We start from the raw sequence: 20,614 nt of genomic DNA, 5'->3' as shown, positions 1-20,614 counted from the left end.
AGAGGTTCGTATTCTATTTATGTACTTGCGCTCCTTTGAAAGAGCAAAGAATCAATCTCCTACTCCGCCTTCCTAACCTCACTCGTAAATTCTTTGCTCCTACTTCGTCTCTCCTTATTTAAGCTGCTTCGCACCACTCCGTGGGAATCTCAACTCCTACTCCGCCTCTCCTTCCTAACCTCACTCAAGTTCAACACAAATTTTTTATGCCTCTCCTTCTTAGTCGAGCTGCTTCGCACCTTTCAGTCGACCTATTTTAGTGAAATTCCATGACTCCTTCTAAGCACTCTGTAGGAGTTAAGAAGAATGATCGAAATGACTGAATTTTAATTTTAAGGTGAGACTGAATCAATGAACAAGGGTTGAATAGGAGTGCAACTAAAGAGGAGTAGTCCAAAGGACTCATAGAATTCCATAAAAGTTGTCACTTTCCATTTGATCCACAGGTCTTATTGATAAGGATTGGATATAAACAAGTCAAGAAGCGGAGGGTGCGAAGCGAAGCGACTGTTAAGAGTGCAAGTTGAGCTACTAAATAAGGAGATGAGCCATAGTTAGGAATCTGAAGATTCAGATGTAGAAGCAAAAACAAAGGTCCTCAATTCACAAGGTTTGAGAAGCAACTGAAAGTTCACCTTTTAATAGGCCTAATTAATTAATATGGATTTCTTTTGTTGCATTCCTAATCCTAAGGGATAAGGAAGGAGTTTCACTTTCAACTCCTACAGAGCCTTTTTTTTTTTTTTTAGTCGAGTTATTTCTAATTTGAAGGACAATAAATAAGGGATAATTCCTTATTCAATGAGCTTCTCAAATTATTTGATCCTTATCATTTTGAGTCGAGTTATTTCAAAAAAGAAAGGGCTCCTTCATAGAATAAGAGATAAGAACTTCGCTTTCAAGTACTAATCTTTGTATCCTTAAGCATTTGGAGTCGAGTTATTTCTAAATATAAGGATCAAAATGATAAAAGGTGCCACTCTAAATCCATACTTTCGACACGAAAGAACATAGTAGTGGTTCTTCAATGAGATACTACTAATAATAATCTACTACCTCATAAATAGTACATCGGAGTAGCCATTGCTTCGTCTTCCTTATTTATTATTCATACTAGGTGCTTAGCAGTTCAGACCCTCTGCTAAACAACAAGAGAAAATGTAGCTTCAAAAAAAGCTTTTCAAATTCTTCGTGCCTTGTTGCTTAGTTGTAGAGTCGCTTGGCAGCTAAGGTTTGAGATCTTCTTCCTTCCAGTAAAGACGTTTCTTTCTATCTTATGATTATATTCAAAGCTTTTACTTTCCTTGAACGGAATATCATAAAAAATGCGTAAGGAAAAAAGCTATCCAATTTCATATCAATATTTCCTCTTCGAGAACAGTAGCTTTCTATCTAACCTTTGTCCCTATCCAACTCTGATGCCTTAACTTCTTTCAGTGGATAGTCAAACCATAAGTTTGAGTTCCATGAATGAGTCTGACTTGTCCTCCGTCTCATTAATAAGGACACGAGTTCTAGAGGAGCGAAAGGGGCTCGCATTAAGCTAAGGAGAGGAGTGAAAGTAGCTTGACCCGACTAATTTCAAAGAGCGAAAGCAGCGATAAGCGCTTAGCCACTAGAAACTCGGCCTCGAAGAAAGGTTGGAATGTGCAGTTTCAGTTACTTGTCATCCATCTTTTCCTTTGTCGAAGGGTACATCTTTTTCAGTTATACTTGTCATTCAATGTAATATGAAACTCCTTATCAAAGAATTTGAAAAATTCATATAAACCTTAAAGAGTCTCTTCTTATCTTTTTCTTAGCTCAAATTCAAAAAATGCTAGGTTTTGGGTATAGTTGGCAACAACTTTAGGCTAAAGCAGATCCGTTTAGTGGTTAGTGGTTATAGAACTTTTGAGAAATCTAGACAGAAACTGAAGGGGAGCTCTGCCTAACCTAGATAAAGCGAAGCTACCTTCAAGGAGCTGAGTAAATACACCCCTTGCCCTTTGGCCACCCCTTTTTCTCAAGATAACTTATCATATTCTCCACAAGCGTCTTTTCTCTAAGCTTTTTGTCTTCCTGTATATAGTTATACTTACTCTTAAGTGAGAGGTATTTCTTACCCCAGAGTTGCTTTACCAACTTCTTATCATGTAAAACCTCTGACCACTCCGAGTACTCACTCATCTTCTAAGAGAGAGTCTCTCTCCTTTCATAACCAAGCTTTCTTTCTTTATGGAGGCATGAGCCTCATCTAGGATTTGATACAGAGAAAACTATTTTTAAAATTAAAGTAAGCTACACCTGCAATTTGATAAAGTAAGCTATACCTGCAATTTGAATAAAATACGAGCTTTTGGAGTTATCTCACATTCATACAATCACAATCCCTTCGTCTCGGCATACTATAGTAAATTTATCATCTAGAGCATCTTACCCTTGTTTTAAAGCTAAAAAAAGATCAATTTTTTTTATTCTTATATCATTAAACTTATAGAAGAAAATGATGTGAAGGTGTAAAAGACTTATAATATATATATCACAAAAGCTTAAAAACAAAGGTGAAAATTTTAATGATTGATGTTATTTTATAAGATCAGTTTGATTGATCAATAACTTAGACAAAGAGAGAGACAAATCTCAACCGAAAAATCGGATACAAACCATAATGTCAGCCTCTAAAAAAGTCTTCTTTCCAAATTAGGCATTTTCCCATTTCCCTGTTCTCTCATTCAGAAATGCAAATCTTCACATTTCCACTATGGCTCCGGCACCGAGACCTCCCTCCCACCTTCTCCCCGCCGTCGTCGCCATCTCCTTCCTCTCCCTCACTTTCCTCCTTTGTTACAAGGTCTCTAAAACTCTATTTCTTCATTGCCGCATTTCGTAGACACAATTATCTTATACTTACTAATTTCTTCCCGTTTCCTATTTCTTTGCCCTGTTTCAGGTGGATGATTTCGCTGCTCAAACCAAAACTGTTGCTGGTCACAACTTGGATCCAACCCCATGGCATCTGTTCCCTCCCAAGACCTTCAATGATGAGACTCGCCATGCCAGAGCTGTTAAGATCATCCACTGTTCTTACCTCACCTGCCGCTATGTCACCAACAATGCTACTAAATTCCCTTTCCATTCCGCTGTATCAGCTCCCAAATGTCCTGAATTCTTCCGGTGGATTCATCACGATCTGGATCCCTGGGCTCAGACTCGAATCTCGATGACCCAGTTGGAAGAATCTCAGAAATTTGCGGCGTTTCGTGTTGTGATCGTGGAAGGTAGGCTTTATGTTGATATGTACTATGCTTGTGTGCAGAGCAGGGCGATTTTCACGATCTGGGGTTTGGTTCAATTACTTAGAAGGTTCCCTGGGATGGTGCCGGATGTGGATATGATGTTTGATTGTATGGATAAACCGAGTATCAATCGGACTGAGAATAAGGCCATGCCGCTGCCTCTGTTTCGGTATTGCACGACCGAGGCTCACTTCGACATTCCTTTTCCTGATTGGTCGTTCTGGGGATGGTATGTATGGCATCAAATTAAGATCCCTTTAATGCTTTCATGATTTGCATTTTTCTTCCAACAGTTGTATGTTTGTTATGTGATGAGGATTAGGAAACTTATGTTATATTTTTGATGAATCGATGTGGGAATGTGATGCAGGCCAGAAGTGAACTTAAGATCATGGAGGGAAGAGTTTGAAGATATAAAGAAAGGGTCGAAAAATTTAAGTTGGTTGAACAAATTTCCTCGAGCTTATTGGAAGGGAAATCCAGATGTCGATTCCCCCGCTCGTACAGAGTTGCTGAAATGCAATCACTCAAGAAAGTGGGGAGCTCAGATCATGCGTCAGGTTCAATCTGGAATGATCCTCAAGCTCTTTCTTTCTTCGAATTTCTATTATATTATACACAAATGACTTGTTGTTGAGCTGGGAAAACTAAATGTGCTTGATGGCAGGACTGGGCACAAGAAGCAAGAGATGGTTATGAGCAATCCAAGCTATCCAACCAATGCAACCACCGGTGAGGATGGTTTTTTCCTTTGCGAATCCAAACTTGAGATTTTAATTGAATGGAATTGTTTGGTTTGGTTTATGTTTTGTAAAACCAAAATAAACCGGACCAAACAATAAAAAAAACAACATACTTTTTTATTATTTCATTTCATTTTTCAAAAAGTTTATAACTAAATTGGTTAGAATAGTTGGTTAGGTTCATGGTCTAACAAGACCGAACCAAACCAAACTCTAAACTCCCCGAAGGCTGTTTGGCCCACGGACTTAAGTCAATTTTAAATAACTCAGTTTCAATAGTATTTGTTATTAAAGTTTGCATATTTATTGAGAAACGTCATCTCTTTTACACATTTATACATTTATTATTGTCTCTATGCAGGTATAAAATTTATGCCGAAGGGTTTGCTTGGTCTGTGAGTTTAAAGTACATTCTTTCATGTGGTTCAATGTCTTTGATTATTTCACCTCAATATGAAGATTTCTTCAGTCGTGGTCTCGATCCTTTGAAGAACTATTGGCCCATCCCCTTCAGTAACATGTGTGAGTCTATCAAGCATGCTGTTGACTGGGGAAATACTCATTTCCCTGAGGTATATAATTCTTACCTTCCTCATCGTGATTCTTTTCTTGGTTCATGTTTATTACTATAATATCTCTCTTCTTCCTACAATAGTTCTATATAAAAAAGAAAAGTTTGTTTGAACCTGTGAATTTGAAAGTTGGTGATTGTTTTTGTTTCTCAACACTGAACTTGAAGGGTGTATGGTTTTTTACTAACTTATGAAAGCTATCTATACATTGAGTACCTGAGTACCAAATTTTACAATTTATTATTAACTCATAACTGGTATAAGGTTAGGTTTATGTAATCTGAAATTAAGAAGTTGATTCTACATTAATATGAACAATGAAAGGATAATGTTACTTTATCAATTATGGTATTTATGGTGGGGTGTGGTAACCATTTGGGAAAGTAAGTCTATATTTATTCCTTTTCCTTCTAAATTTCTTGATTTCTTTGTTGGAAGCGTTTGATGAAACACGCCAAATAAATAATCACCAAATAGAATATTTGATAGAAAATAAAAACCTTTTTGGAAGACTTTGTTGTGTGTATTCAACTCACACTTGGATAATTTAGATTGCAACATTTCAATCCTATTTATAGGATTGTCATAAGAATAACTCATATCACAATTAAATACAACAAATTAAATCCTACATTTAACTAAGGTGAAACTTTTACTAAATTAACTCTAACATTTTTAACTCACATCCTTCTCTAACTTACATACATTAACTCACATATAACTTATTTATTTAAAACATGTTTAATTTTCAACATCCTCCCTTAAACATGTTTTTTTTGTTTTTTTGAAAAACTCCAAGCAAAGTTCTTAAGTTGTTAAACACATTGACTTTGAGTGGCTTTGTAAAAATATCTGCAATTTGATCTTCAGTCTTCACATATTCAACTTGAACTTCCTTTCTTAAAATGCAATCTCTGATGAAGTGAAATCTTATATCAATGTGTTTACTACGATCGTGGAACACAGGATTCTTTGCTAAAGCAATATTGTTGACTTATTGTCTACATGAATCACAGTTGGATCATCTTGCAAAATTCCAACTGTCTTTAACAAATTTCTTAACCAAACTGCATGACAAACACATGAAGCTGCAGCAACGTATTCTGCCTCACAAGTGGATAATGTCACAATAGGTTGCTTCTTAGAACTCCATGTAAATGCAGTATTGCCAATGAAGAAAACATATCCACTAGTGCTCTTTCGATCATTAGTATCTCCAGCCCAGTCACTATCACAATAGCCTTCAAGCTTGAATTCTTTAGATGAAGAATAAAACAACCCATAGTCAAGCGTACCTCTGAGGTAACGAAGAATTCTCTTTGTCACTTTCAAATGAGTAGTTGTAGGAAATTCCATAAATCGACTCACCAATCCAACGCTGAAAAGAATATCTGGTCATGTGCAAGTCAAATATCTCAAACTCTCAACCAAACTTTTGAAATATGAAGGATCAACATCATCTCCTTCTTCATGTTTGGACAGTTTGGTCCTAGTTTCAATCAGAGTTGCGACAGGCTTAGAATTCATCATATTGAACTTCTCTAGAATTTCTCTAGTATATCGTTCTTGAGAGATGAAAATTCCTTCCTCTGACTGCTTCACTTCAATGCCAAAATAATATGACATTAGCCCTATATCTGTCATTTCAAATTCTTGGGTCATCGCCTTCTAAACATACTTGCACAATTTCCTGTAAAAATCAAGTCATCCACGTACAAACAAACTACCAAAATATCTCCATGACCATTAACCTTAATATAAAGAGAATGTTCATAAGGACACCTCCAATACCCATTATCAAGGAAATATTTGTTGATTCTGCTATTCCACATTCTTGGTGCTTGTTTCAATCCGTATAATGCCTTCTTCAATTTTAGAACTTTATCATCTTGGCCTTTCACAGAATAACCAGGAGGTTGTTCCAAGTAGACTTCTTCTTCTAGATATCCATTCAAAAATGCCGATTTGACATCCATCTGAAAGATCTTCCAATTATTTTGTGCAGCAAGAGCAATTAACAACCTTATAGTTTCTAAACGAGCAACGGGAGCAAATACTTCATCATAATCAATGCCTTTTCTTTGATAATATCCTTTTGCAACTAATCTTGCTTTGTATCTCTCCACTTCTCCCTTTTCATTTTTTTTTATCTTCAACACCCATTTGACACCTACTGCTTTCTTTCCATTTGGAAGAGTAGATAGTTCCCACGTATCATTCTTTTTTATGGCTTTTATCTCTTCATCCATAGCAATCTTCCACTTGTCATTTTGTAAAGCTTCTTCAAAATTCAAAAGTTCACTGTCACCAAATAAACAAAAAAGAGTAAGGTTATTAAAACTTTGACTTAACTCTTCAGTTTCATCATATATGTCTCGTAAGCTTCTCATGCCACAAGGCCCTTCACTTGAACTTGCAGATGATGAAGATGTGCTTTGTTGTGGAGTGATTGGCGATGTTGGTGGAGAAGCAATGTCACTAGGCTCATCACGTTCGTCGGGAAAAAACAAAAATTTGTAATCTTCTGGTTCGTCATTCCAATTCTATGATGCTTCTTCATCAAACACAACATCTCTGCTTACAATCGTCTTCTTTGTAACAGGATTATAAAGCTTGTAGCCTTTTGAGCTTGCATCATAGCCGACAAACACATATTTCTCACTTTTATCATCAAGCTTACTACGCTTTTGATCAGGTATATGTGCATAAGCCATGCATCCGAATACTTCAAATGACCAATGGATGGTTTTCTTCTTGTCCATGCTTGTTGAGGAGTTTTGTTCCATAAGCTTCTAGTAGGGGAACGATTTGACAAGTACACTGCACACTCAACAGCTTGTGCCCAAAATTCTTTTGGCATCTTCTTGCACTTCAACATGCTTCGAGCCATGTTAAGTATTGTTCGGTTCTTCCTTTCAACAACACCATTTTGTTGAGGAGTAAATGGAACTGTCATAGGTCGACGGATTCCATTTTCTGCGCAAAAAGTTTTGAATTCATTTGAAGTGAATTCACCTCCCCTATTTGATCTCAAAGCTTTAATGTAATAACCACTTTCTTTTTCAACAAGAGCTATAAATCTCTTGAACATGCCAAATACTTCTGGTTTCTCCTTGACAAAGTAAACCCAAGTTTTTTGGCTGAAATCATCAATAAATAATAAGAAATAATTATTCTTACCAAAAGAACTTGGTTTGATCGGTCCACAAAGATCTGTGTGAACTCCATTGGTCTCCTTGCTCTCGAAGATGATTCTTGTGGAAAACTCCTCCTTGATTGTTTGCCATGAAGACAACCTTCACAAAGTTGATCTGGATGTTTGACATATGGCAACCCTTTCACCATGTTCTTCCTGGCTAATAATCTTAAGTCATCAAAGTTCAAATGCCCAAATCTCAAGTGCCAAATCCAATTGGGATCTTTCAAACATGACTTTAAACATTTAACAACATCAGTTTGAATGTTTAATAAAAACATTCTATTTTTCGTCATTTGCACTTTAGCAATAACTTTGTCATGATTATCTCTTATCAAAAGACTATAAGCCTTTATCATAATATTATAGCCTTTCTCTAAGAGTTGCCCAAACTCAAAATGTTGTTCTTGATATTAGGCACATAATAAACGTTAGAGATAAACTCATGCTTCCCATTCTTCAAATTGATCAAAATTTTACCTTTTCCTTTAACTGGAATTTTCGTGGCATCACTAAATACGATATCTCCACCAACAGATTCATCAAGTTCCACGAACATTGATTTACTTCCACACATGTGATTGCTTGCACCACTATCGAGATACCATGCACTGTTTTCACATGTTTTTGCATCTTTGCATGCTAGAAACAATGAGGAATCACCGCTTTCTTCATCTTTCTCAGCATAATTTTCATTTTCTTCAACTCTATTTCTGCATTCCCAAGAATAATGGCCGAATTTATGACAATTATAACATTAAACCTGTCTTTTGTCATACCTTTTGTCATTATTTGATCTTTCCCCACTTAACCTCGAATAATGTTGTCTTCCTCTACCTCTTGATGAATTTGAGTTTGAATTACTCTCATCAAATTTTCTTTGACCGTAGCTTCCTCGACCTCGATCTTTGAAATCACCACGTCCACGATTACCATCACGTCCTCGACCTCAATTTCCTTTTTCTAGGCTGTCTTCCTTGTCTTTTAATTTCAACTTTGATTGTAAAAGTTGCTCAGTCATCTGCTTATTCTTCTTAAGCATAAGAAGCTTCTTAAGAAGCTTCTCTTCAGGGCTTGTAAAGAACCCATAAGTTGATCAATGGACATTGTACTCAAATCCTTTGATTCTTCAATAGCTACAACGATGAAATTAAATTTTTCATCCAATGAGCGAAGTATCTTTTCTACTACTTGCTCATCGCTTATTGTCTCACCAAATCTTTTCATTTCATTTGCTACTGCTAGCAATCTTGAAATATAATCTGAAACTGATTCAGACTCCTTCATATGTAGTGATTCATAATCACCTCTCAACTTTTGAAGGCGAACCTTCTTGACTCGATCTACTCCTTTATAAGTATTCTCCAAAATTTGTCATGCTTGATATGCAGTAGTTGCTCCAGAAATTTTCTCAAAATTGTTATCATCAATGGCTTGATGAATGATGGTGAGAGCCTTTTGATCTTTTTTTTCTTGTATTTTGTAAAGCTTCTCGTTGAGCTTGATTCAAAGCTGCATCACTTTCTGGTTCTTCATAACCATTACTAACAATGTCCCACACATCTTGTGAACCAAGTAGAGCTTTCATTCGAATACACCAACTACTATAATTTTCTTTCATAAGTCGAGGTACTTGGAAGGGAACTAAATTGTTGTTTGCCATTTGCAAAACCAATTTTTTTGACTCTAAACTCAAGCTCTGATACCACTTTGTTGGAAGCGTTTGATGAACACCCCTAATAAATAATCACCAAATAGAATATTCGATAGAAAATAAAAACCTTTTTGGAAGACTTGTTGTGTGTATTCAACTCACACTTGGATAATTTAGATTGCAACATTTCAATCCTATTTATAGGATTGTCATAAGAATAACTCATATCACAATTAAATACAACAAATTAAATCCTACATTTAACTAAGGTGAAACTCTTACTAAATTAACTCTAACATTTTTAACTCACATCCTTCTCTAACTTACATACATTAACTCACATATAACTTATTTATTTAAAACATGTTTAATTTTCAACATTCTTATCTACTTTTTTCCCGGCTAAGTTTTAGCAACTTAAAAGAAGTGTTTTTAAAAGCTTGTTTTCTTTTTGTTTAAGAAATTGCGTAAGAATTTGATTCATTTACTTGATAAAGATGGAACGAAAATAGACTTTCATTTTATAAAACCTAAGACTAAAGGTTGCTAAACGTTGCCTAGATAAATATTAGACAAACTGAAGTTGCCCAACTTCATGTATAACAAACTTACAGGAATTAAAATCATGAACCAAATCTGCCCATTCAATATGTTAACTTTTCTCTTTCATACATGTTCTAAAGAATGATTTGTTGAAAACAGGCCGAGACTATAGGACAACAGGGACAGAATTTCATGGAGAGTTTGAGCATGGACACAGTTTATTCTTACATGTTTCACCTCATCACAGAGTACTCAAAACTTCTGGACTTCAAGCCAACCCCGCCGCCATCAGCTTTAGAAGTATGTGCTGATTCCTTGCTTTGCATTGCCGACGAGAAGCAAAGGCAGTTCCTTGAGAAGTCAGCTGCCTCAGTTTCATCAGTCCCTCCATGCTCACTCAACCGTGCTGGTAGTGATATCATTTATAGTTGGCTGCAGCAAACAGAAATGGTTGCATAAAGAAAGCCTCAAAGTAGAAGTTATGTTTTTTTTTTTTTTTTGTTCCATTTTAGAGCATTGAGGAGAGTAGTGTTTAAGCTATAGCTTTATAGAGGATTTTGACGTAATTTTTATGTAAAAGATGTGTCTAAGACTCTAAGCTGATCAATCTATCAAAAGAGCTTCAATTGGCTTGCACCTGCATGCCTTGGTTGAAACGATTCTATACTTTAGGTCTACAATACATGTAAATTTTGTATTCGCCACTTGATCAAAATGTGAACAAGTTGGAAATACTTTCTTTACGATGATCCTTTTCGTAGATTGTTTATATATGTCTAAACTATTAGCTATAGGGGTTGTACATAAGGTTGGATGAGATCAGATGAGAGAGGGATGTTTTTTACAAATCAATCCTCACAATTTTGATTCAAATAAAGTTAGACTAATAACCATTATTATTTTGATCAACATGAAAATTCAAGTTGGGTAGTAGGCAACCCGCACAATTTTGGTTTAGGTTGGGTTGAAAGTTAGAGGTCATCTTTTGATCGGCCAACCATAAAATTTGAGTCGATCATGTGGCGGGGAACCAACCATCACAATGATATTTTAGTCTGAGTTAAGTTTAGATTAGTTGGGTTTTCAAAAATTAAGAAGTTACATAGACTAAAGAGTACAATGGAGAAAACAAAGAAGAAATATCGAATATAAAAGTAAAGAGACATACAATTAATGATTGTTATTACTTATTGAAGTTCAAACTTTGAATTGGTTTGTGAAGTGTAAGAGGGAGATGTTCAAGAGAGCGAGAGAGATGACGTTGAAAATGAAGTTATAGAGGAAGGACCGGGGACAATAGAGAGAAAAAGAGAAACCTTAAAAATACACAAGTTTATATACAAAGACTAAATCAATTGAGTTTAAGTTAAAGTTGAACTTTAATTTTATTTACCTACAAATGGAACAAAATATACTAATTTTTAAAAAAATCTAAATCAACTCAATTCTTGTGATTTGAGTTAAGTAAATTAAGCTTTCCTACGTTGTAGACTTTTTTTAAATCAAGACGCTTTAGACAACTATTCAATAGTTTGGGCGTTCTAGGGACAAAGCAACCACATATTGGAGAAGGGTGGGTATCACCTTCTTGTAAGGATATCAAATATAAATAATGCCTCCACCTAATGGTTTTTACAAGCTCTTTAGGACGTTTACTTAAATATTAACACAAAAAAACTAACACGAAAAACATCGAAAAACTATGTTATTACATGCATTAATACCAACACGAAGAACACTCTATAACAACAACACAATCAAAATTTATACAGAAAAAGTATAAATTAAAGATGGAATAGAAGTACAAGTGACAGGTATAAAGATCTTGTATAACATAATATCAATAAATCAAATGTGATGTCCTCTTTAGTTCCTTTTGACATAATATTCCACATTTGATTTAGTTCTGTCTTTTCAAATTTATTTTGATTTTATTTCAAGGTTACTTTTCATTATTCATTATTTAAATTAAATACACGTGATACTTTAAACAAATGAAAAAAAAAAAAAAAAACTTTGAGGTGATACGATTTAAATCCCAAAATGAAGATATTTAATAAATATATGGGTCATTTTTCTTTTATTTACTTTGAAAATGAAGAATCTTGAATAAATTAACCATAAATTTTGGGAATGGGCAGCAAGAGAATTTCAATTCAAAAACATGTTCATACATAGAACCAAAAAAGAAAAAGACAAAAAAACCTTGTTCATGCATTTTTATTTTTATTTTAATTTAGTACCTTTAACCAGGTTTAGATTTTTTTTTTTTCATAATATAACATTTCACCAAATTATATTGATGGTTGTATATATAGTCGATTAGTTATAATATAAGATATATCGATTTCATATCATAATTATCTTTAAATTAATTAACGAAAAATAGTATTAAATGTTAGAAAATCTCACGTTAGAAAAATTACAAAAACTCAAATAGGTCGGTGATTCTAAGAATAATATTGTTTTTGTCATGGTAAACTAAAAGCTAAAAATAAATAAAAATTATAAATAAATATGTAATATTTTATATGATGGAAATTAAAAATATACAAAAAGACCGTTAAAAGTATAATATTTTAAAATTAAAAAAAATTGTATTTAAAATTTAAACTTTTGTTCTCAATGTATTAATCATTTCTAAACAAATTAAATATCCTTTTCTTCCAAGTAAATGATTAAAGAATGATGTGGTAGAATTTGTTTTACTAAAGATTGATATAAAAAAAGATTTAAAAAATATTTTTTAATTATTAAGTTGGAAATTTATTGCTTATATAAAATAAAGCAAATCATTCAATATGGTCAATTTTTCTAATGCTTTACTTTGTAAGATAAATAAATTGTTCGAAAGTCAAAATTGAAGTGTTCAATTCTTCCAATTTAAAAATGAACATGATCAACATCTCAGGTATACGTAGGGGTGTCAAGTACAAACCTAACCTAAAACAATATAATGGAAAATACTATAAATATTGGACCTACTTCGATATCAATGAGCACAATATCTCACTCTAGCTCAAACTCAATATCATTTTAATTCAAACATACACTCGAGCATTAGAGCGTAGTATTGGGTTGGATTATGGTTAAATATTTGAAGAGATAAATCTCAAATTTGAAAGGAAAATGAAAATCTTGAGTTCATATATCTAAAAAGAATAGGAATGAGTTTCAACAACTTTGGTTGATTCTACGGTCTCAACAACAACCATAAATCTCAACTAATAAGGTTATAACTTATTTCCATCATAATGACCACTTAAAATATCGCTTTTCAAGATTTAAAATTTTTTTCGTCACATGTCGATAAACCCAATTGAAATTGATGGTGTAACTTCCACCTACTTGGCTCACTTGAAAGTTCTTCAACTATTGACACACAAGTCTCATGACTTATCTAGCATATTCGTTTAGACAACAATTGTACCCAAATTTGTAGAATTTTAACTTCACATCCTCGTTCAAGAGAACAACAATTGTACCCAAATTTGTTTGTCTTCCTTGATAGATGACGTTAGCATCCAACCTAGATCCATTGGCTAAACACTACTTTGTTAAGATAATCATTTTCATTTGCCCACACATTATATGCATTCTCAACCTCTTTTATGCACGAACTCTATTTTATTCTTCCAAGTGTTAGCTACCAACATTGAATTCTCTTATGAAGTATGTCCTTTTTCGCCTTTCGATTATCTTCTTTTCTCTAGTTGTAGTTTACTAGTAGCTCCAACAAAATCTGAAGTTCCATTTCCATACATCGATCAAATTTGGCTTCATGTGTTTGTAAGAAGTGAAAAATGAACACCACATAATTTGAAATTTTTGTACCTTCTTACATCTACAACATGTGAAACTGTTGATCTTTCAAGTACAATCAAATTTGATATGCTCTTTGCCTAATGTTTTTATACCCCTCACACTTTTTTCCCACCACTCTCGACAAGTAAATACAAAAAGGAATTAACTAGAGTTACCATACTTAAAATATTTTTAACTAAAATTATTTGACACCAAAAAAATTATAGAGGTTCTTTTATATTAATTGAAACTTCATACACCTTCTTATTCCTTTTGGAAGTAAAAAACTCATTTGTATTTCTTTTTTATGAAAGAACTTATCATAACTTTCCTATTATTTTTCAAATGTAGGATATGACTCTTCAAAATACATTTTACCAAAACTCTCAACAGGATGAACATGACACCACATCAAACTGATCGGTTTCTTTCTCTCGTGTCATCTCTACAATAATACCCCAACTCGTCACTTCAATCACTTTTATGTGAACTTGTGACTAAAAATTCCTCCCTAAACACAACTTGTTACATTAAAATATTGTTGAGGTAACAAATATAATATAATGTAAATTCAAAACATCACTGAGAGGAGAGACAAATAAGGATTTGATTGAAAAAACATATAAGGTAATAAATGGTAGATGAAAAGATTTAAAAATAAAAACCAAGTAAGAACGAACCTTAAACATGAAGCTATGAGACTAATACATTTGTCCAAAATATTTATTATTCTTAATAAAGATGGCATCTTCTCTTGAGGTCACTTGTAGTTTTATAATTTTTATTTCTTTCTCAATATTACAATATTTTATTTTGGTTTCCCACTTTACATACTTTTTTTCTTTCTCTTTTCTTGTTTCTTTTTCTTGGGAAGTTTAAATCACTTTATTCTTTTGGGGAATGAATTCCTTAACTTAATTATTTAGACATTAAAATGACAAGTTTTTATATATAATATTGATGGAAGTATTAGAATAAGAATGCAAGTTGAACAAATTTATTAAATTGCAAATGGTTTAGCCTTTTTTTTAAATAATTAATGGCCCAATTATTTAAAAATTAAAAAAATATATATATAAAAAGGAATAGTGTATTTTTTGATCGTGAATATGAACATAGTTGAAGAAGGTAAATATTAGTAGCATTTGTTATTTGCAAATTTGAACGGTCTACTCTTTAGTAATTTTTTAAGTTGTATGTATCATCAAATTAATTAATGATTAATATGGTTAGATAACATTTGTTTGAAAAATAGAACTCTCGTATCGTTCCAAAATATATGGAAGTGAGAAACTCAATTTGTGGATACAATACTTTAGCCAATGAAACTATGATAAAGCTATTGTGAATTTTCTAGTAAATACAAATTATTTTAAATATATAACTATTTAATATATAGTTTTTGTTACAAAAAAATTACAATAAAAACTTTAGTTAGCTTTCAATGTAAAAGTGTCATTAATATGGATCAAAAAAAATGGCTTCTAGAAGTATAAGAAACAAACAATGTATTTGTTTGAAAAGGAAAAGCATGGCCCATAAAAAAATTTTGCATTTGTACGATGTTTGTAATACACACTTTAATGGTTAAATCATATTGTAAAAGGATGTGAAAAATAGAGAGTTTGAGATTAGAATTCAAGTTGTCTCGTATTGATAACGCGGGTTATAATAATATATCTATAAAGATGGTTGACATTGATTGTCTCGATAGAATTTTGGAATGTATAGGATACTCATACAACTTACTCATCTAATGAATGAGTCTAGTTTTTGTTTTGCTAGGGTAGTTGAGTCGAGGCCCATTTTGGTCCCAAGGTGATACTTTTTTTTATTCAAACTTTTATTATTTTTTTTGGCTAAGTTTTGTTTCTCTCTCCTTATTTTAGGTTGATTATACTCAACCATATCACTCATAACAAAGATAATAACTATAAATTTATATTTAAAACTAAGAAATTAAAATTCTATCCAAAAATTATTTGGTTGACTTTTAAGGACATCTTAAATAGCATGTTATTAAAAATTATTTACAAAATATAAGGAAACTCATCAAACTCTATGTAACCAATTTTTTTTATATTTTGTAAATATATTTTTTTTACTATCCACAAAAATTTCTTTAATACTATTTGTTAAGAAAATTTTTAAAAAAAATGTAAAAATATATTTAAAATAAGGACATTTTCAAATATAGCAAGTAAATTGAACAATTTATAAACTATAGCAAAATCATTAAATTCTCTATAGCTCATTTGAATTTTTTACTATATTTTGTAAATAGTTTCGGTTTTTTACTAAATTATATAACAATTCCTATTTAAAATACCATTGATCACTATATATATGTGTGAAAATAAATGTCATTTTTATATTTTAGTCCCAAAAATTCTCCTTTAGAGTTATATATCAATGAACTAATTTTTTGTTTTTTTTTTTATTCTTTTTTATTAGAAGATGAAGTGCTATCAATTCTTTTAAGATAGTTAAAAATAAGAAAATTTTAGTCAATATATGGAACCATGGGTGTTCAAACACTATTTCTTTCAAAATAAATTAATTAAAACTTTCATAAATAAATAATTGTTTTTTGTTTTGTTCTCACCTTATCTTGACAAAATAGTAAAAAATTTAAAGGAAAAAAAAAAGAAAAAACAAGCAAACAGTTTGAACATAAAATTGGAAAGTCAAACATTTATAAGTTTCCTACCACATTCAAATCTTAATCTTTTACGATTGTTACGTTATATTTGTAAAACAAAAGACTAAAATAATTTATATTTTCTTTTCACACAAAATGTGATGTAATCAATATACTACAACCAAGAAACTTCTTACTTTCCTAATAATTGACCATAAGAAATTTTTTTATATATACAATTAATATTTCTTAATAATTTTACCATTTTTTGACAACTTCTCTTTCTTATTTTCTCCTAACCAACTATAAGGATCGACCTTAATTATTACTCAACATTTATAACACCCCGAATTTTTCATAACCTTTTAAAAAATAATAGCAAAAGCCTAAACCAAACAATTCCCATATGGTCCGTCATGGGTTCTTCTTGTCGCTCGTTAACTTGCGTTTCCCTTACCTTTGACTGAAAAGTTAAACATGGAAACTGCGAGTATATACAGTATACTCAGGGACCCACTAGGAGAAAGTTAACTTTTGATTAGGCGAATACCCTGTGCCCAACAACCTTATGAACTTACAAGAACACGAATCAATCTCATAAAGGTGAGCCTGCAGGAACACGTAATAATCACATAGAGTATAGGCTTTGCCATAATCCATTGGAGCAATTAATGAAGCCATATTTACATCAATTCATTGATGTATAGGCTTTTTTTGTAGGTTTGGTAGGGCATTTTTTTTTGTTTAAATGTAGTTATTTAAATAGTTTGTTTGTACCAAGACACATTTGTACCAACAATTAAAGCAATATTAGAAAGTGCATGTTTCTTTCTATTAAAGCGTTCACCGTTTCTTTCCATATGTGATTGTATTGGTCTGTGTAATGGTATGTGTAATGGCAAAGCGACAAGAAATACAGGATTTAATAAAAAAGAGGGCAGTTCAAAACAGTGACTAAAAACACAACTGTGACATTTAAATTGAAAAATAAAACTGTCATCGAAAAAGTTTTCTTAACAATTAATTAAAGTCATGGTAAGTAAAATGATGGCAGTTAAAAAGTGTCATAAATGATAAATAATGACATTAAGTATCTATCATACAATATTAACAATGACAGTTATTCTCTGTCATAAAATGTAAACTATGATAGTTATCAGTTGTCATAAGATATAAACAGTAATAGTTATTAACTGTCATTGAAAATAAATAATGACAGTTATAATCTGTCATAAAATATTTAATTCGTGACATTTATTCTATGTCATGAAAACCACATTTCGTGACAGTTTTATACAACTGTCATAAAATACTTTCCATGACTGCCGCATTAATGACTGCAAAAAATTGTCACGAAAACCTTTAATGACAGCATTTAACTGTCATTGTAGGCCCTTTTGCTCATGAGCTCGCAGAAACACATAATAATCACATAGAGTGAGCTCGCAGAAACACATAATAATCCCATAGAGTGAACCTGCAGCAACACATAATAACCACATAGAGTGAATCCGCAAGACACCGTGCACAGGGGTATAACATCCTAATAGCTAAAGCTAACAATCACCGTCAATCCAAAGTATGTTCATACAAACAGTCTTAGTAAACAACCATCATCATAATTCCACACTAAACGATATGTTACACAAATAATTATCGTCCATCAAACATAACTATCACAGTAATCCAAAAGCTATGTAGTAACATGTAGTAACGTGTCTATCATAAATTAATTCACAGTATCCCTCAGGCTAAGAGATTGGCTACCCATCATAATTCACAATTATCACATAATCATAATTGAGCCAATAGTTATCCATCACAATCATATCACAGGCTATATGCATATAGTTGTATCGCCATTATCACAAAGTATTCTAACCCTCAATCGAGGATCTAGTGGTAGAACCCTTATCTTAGGTTATGCTAAGTTTCTTGCTGCAAACAAAACCACAATTCTAACTAGCATAACCAAAATTAAAATAACAAGTTTGCCAACTAATTACTAATTTAATTTCTTTGTCTTATCAAACTTATCCAAATAGAGGTTGAAAAATCCTCTCAGCCTTGATGGAAAAATTCAACACTTGAATCCTCAAGATTTATCACAATCTTCCAAAGGCATGCAACCAAAATCTATTCCAATAACAAACTTAATTTAAAATCTCAACTAACCTTTTAATGGATATTTAAAAACCCACAATGAAAACCCAAAACACTCACCAAACTAGTGACCGACAACAGAAGCTTCAGCTCGATCGACACAAAGTGGCACACGTGGCTCGTCAGAAGTTGGCCAAAGAAGAGATTGAGATGTCTTATGGCAATTTATATTATTTGTCTCTTTTTCTTTTTCTTTTTCTTTTTAACTTTCATGCATTCCGAAAACACAATAAAGAACCCCAAATAATAATAAAAATAATAATACCTTATTATTATTTACTTAATTTTTCTTAAATAAAACATATATAGTAAATATATAAATATCCAAATCCCTTCTCTCTCTGATTAATTTCTATCATCTTTTCTATCCGATATTAATTATATTCCAACACATACTTTAACATTTTCTACTACTAATTCTATAATTAAAACTATATATGTATATATAATCCAACACATTGGACCAAATAAATTCCTTAACTTCCAATTCAAATTAATCTAACACCCATAATAATCAAATTATAAATTATTCAAGATAATTAAGTAACAAAATTACATTAAAACTTTTACGTGTTATATATACATCTTACTTTACAACTATTATAGAAAATCATGGCCAATAAGTCCTTTTTTTTGGTAACATGATGGCCTAAGGTTTGAAAATACCTCTTTTTCTTTTTATGAAAATGATTGTGAGAGTAACAATTTTAGAAATAATAATTAAGTATACAGAACCATTTTTAAAAAGTTGTAAATATAGTCAAGACTCTATTAGTAATAGACTTTGACAAATTTTGTTATATTTGTACTTTTTTAAAAAATATTGCTATATATGCTAATATTTTGAATCTAATTGTTATATTTGCAACTATCCCCTATTTATTTATTTTTTTTATATTTTTACTATTGCTGTAAGAGGGAACATGACTATAAAATGGATGTTCGTTCTTTAAAATCATTCTTTTAACCCTAGACTTGAAAATTGAAGTTTCAAATTTAGAGTAAATTAAAGTTTAGAATCTTCGTAGCATCGTAAATTTCAAAAGCTCTTTACATGTTTATATTGTATGATTTGAAACTTCAAATTGTGAATAGGGAAAAGACCATTGTCAAACGGGCTAGATTCGCATAAACCATGAATGACAAAATATTGATGAAAACTAAAATCATTGTCATTCAAAAGTTTGAAAACTAAAAAATAAACATCTTGAAAGTTCATGAATGAATCTAAAATAACCATCTAGACAAAGTGAAAGCAAGATGCATGTTAGCATCTAAGATTTTCAAAAGTATAACTTAAGTTCATTTGGAAAGTTTAGAGTATCAATAACTAAATAATTTTTCATAATTACTGGTTCATAACATGTGATGCACGAGAAATTCATAATTTTCTTATATTTTTATGTGAGTATATACAAGAGGTTTTAAACGATTATAATTAATATATCAAATAATTTTTCACATTAAATAGTTGTCATTATTTAAAAATGTTAGACACAATAAAATTTTAAGAGATTTTAAAAGATGAGGGATATGATTATTCATTTAAACATATCTCCACCATCCAATCTTGATGTTTCATATCTACGTTCAAAATCACACCCAAACAAAATACTACTTTATTATGTATCAATTCAATTTGAATAATTATAATGTGGTAAATAGGTGACTACGTGCACAAACAATCTCAATGTTAGATCATGATCTTTCATACCTATGATTAACCTTACACCCAATACGAAAAAAATCGACTTTGTCATGTAAACAACAAATGACATGATTATCCATTCAACATATCTCCACTATTAGATCGTGATATTACATATTTACGATCTAGATTACACTCATATATAGAAAATACATCATTTTGAATGTAACCTCCTTGACATGAATAGTTGTAATGAAGGAAACGACGTGAATTATGATAACGTAGAACGAAAATATAAATCTAAAGATTCTCACCATGTAGTCCTCTTTTGTATATAACATACATATAGATCATTGTACACATGTAATTATC

At 31.8% G+C, this 20,614-nt stretch overlaps 1 protein-coding gene across 3 annotated transcripts; it reads left to right on the top strand.

Moving 5' to 3' along the window:
* Window positions 1-2,631: 2,631 nt before the first annotated feature.
* LOC103497080 (uncharacterized) lies at window positions 2,632-10,642 on the top strand. 3 transcript variants are annotated; one of them, XR_007816065.1, is made up of 8 exons: window positions 2,632-2,833; window positions 2,933-3,507; window positions 3,649-3,838; window positions 3,946-4,010; window positions 4,383-4,593; window positions 7,013-7,109; window positions 7,196-7,288; window positions 10,146-10,295. XR_007816065.1 is itself a non-coding variant. In XM_008459150.3 (6 exons), the coding sequence occupies exons 1-6, from the start codon at window positions 2,744-2,746 to the stop codon at window positions 10,443-10,445; spliced, it is 1,431 nt and encodes a 476-aa protein (XP_008457372.1). In that variant the 5' UTR covers window positions 2,637-2,743; the 3' UTR covers window positions 10,446-10,642. The 3 variants fall into 3 exon arrangements, 1 of the variants encoding a protein (XP_008457372.1); XR_007816064.1 differs by having other exon boundaries at window positions 7,013-7,120; XM_008459150.3 differs by lacking the exons at window positions 7,013-7,109; window positions 7,196-7,288 and having other exon boundaries at window positions 2,637-2,833; window positions 10,146-10,642.
* Window positions 10,643-20,614: the final 9,972 nt, after the last annotated feature.

The sequence above is a fragment of the Cucumis melo genome, chromosome 12 (assembly GCF_025177605.1).
Source record: "Cucumis melo cultivar AY chromosome 12, USDA_Cmelo_AY_1.0, whole genome shotgun sequence".
Lineage (NCBI taxonomy): Eukaryota > Viridiplantae > Streptophyta > Magnoliopsida > Cucurbitales > Cucurbitaceae > Cucumis > Cucumis melo.
This window is presented reverse-complemented; position numbering and strand designations above follow the sequence as displayed.

Bases quoted from the DNA above. Each gene is read 5' to 3' on its own strand.
- LOC103497080 (XM_008459150.3), top strand. From the start codon at position 2,744: ATGGCTCCGGCACCGAGACCTCCCTCCCACCTTCTCCCCGCCGTCGTC. The intron at 3,508-3,648 runs GTATGTATGGCA...AATGTGATGCAG, and splicing joins GATTGGTCGTTCTGGGGATG to GCCAGAAGTGAACTTAAGAT. The intron at 4,011-4,382 runs GTGAGGATGGTT...GTCTCTATGCAG, and splicing joins TCCAACCAATGCAACCACCG to GTATAAAATTTATGCCGAAG.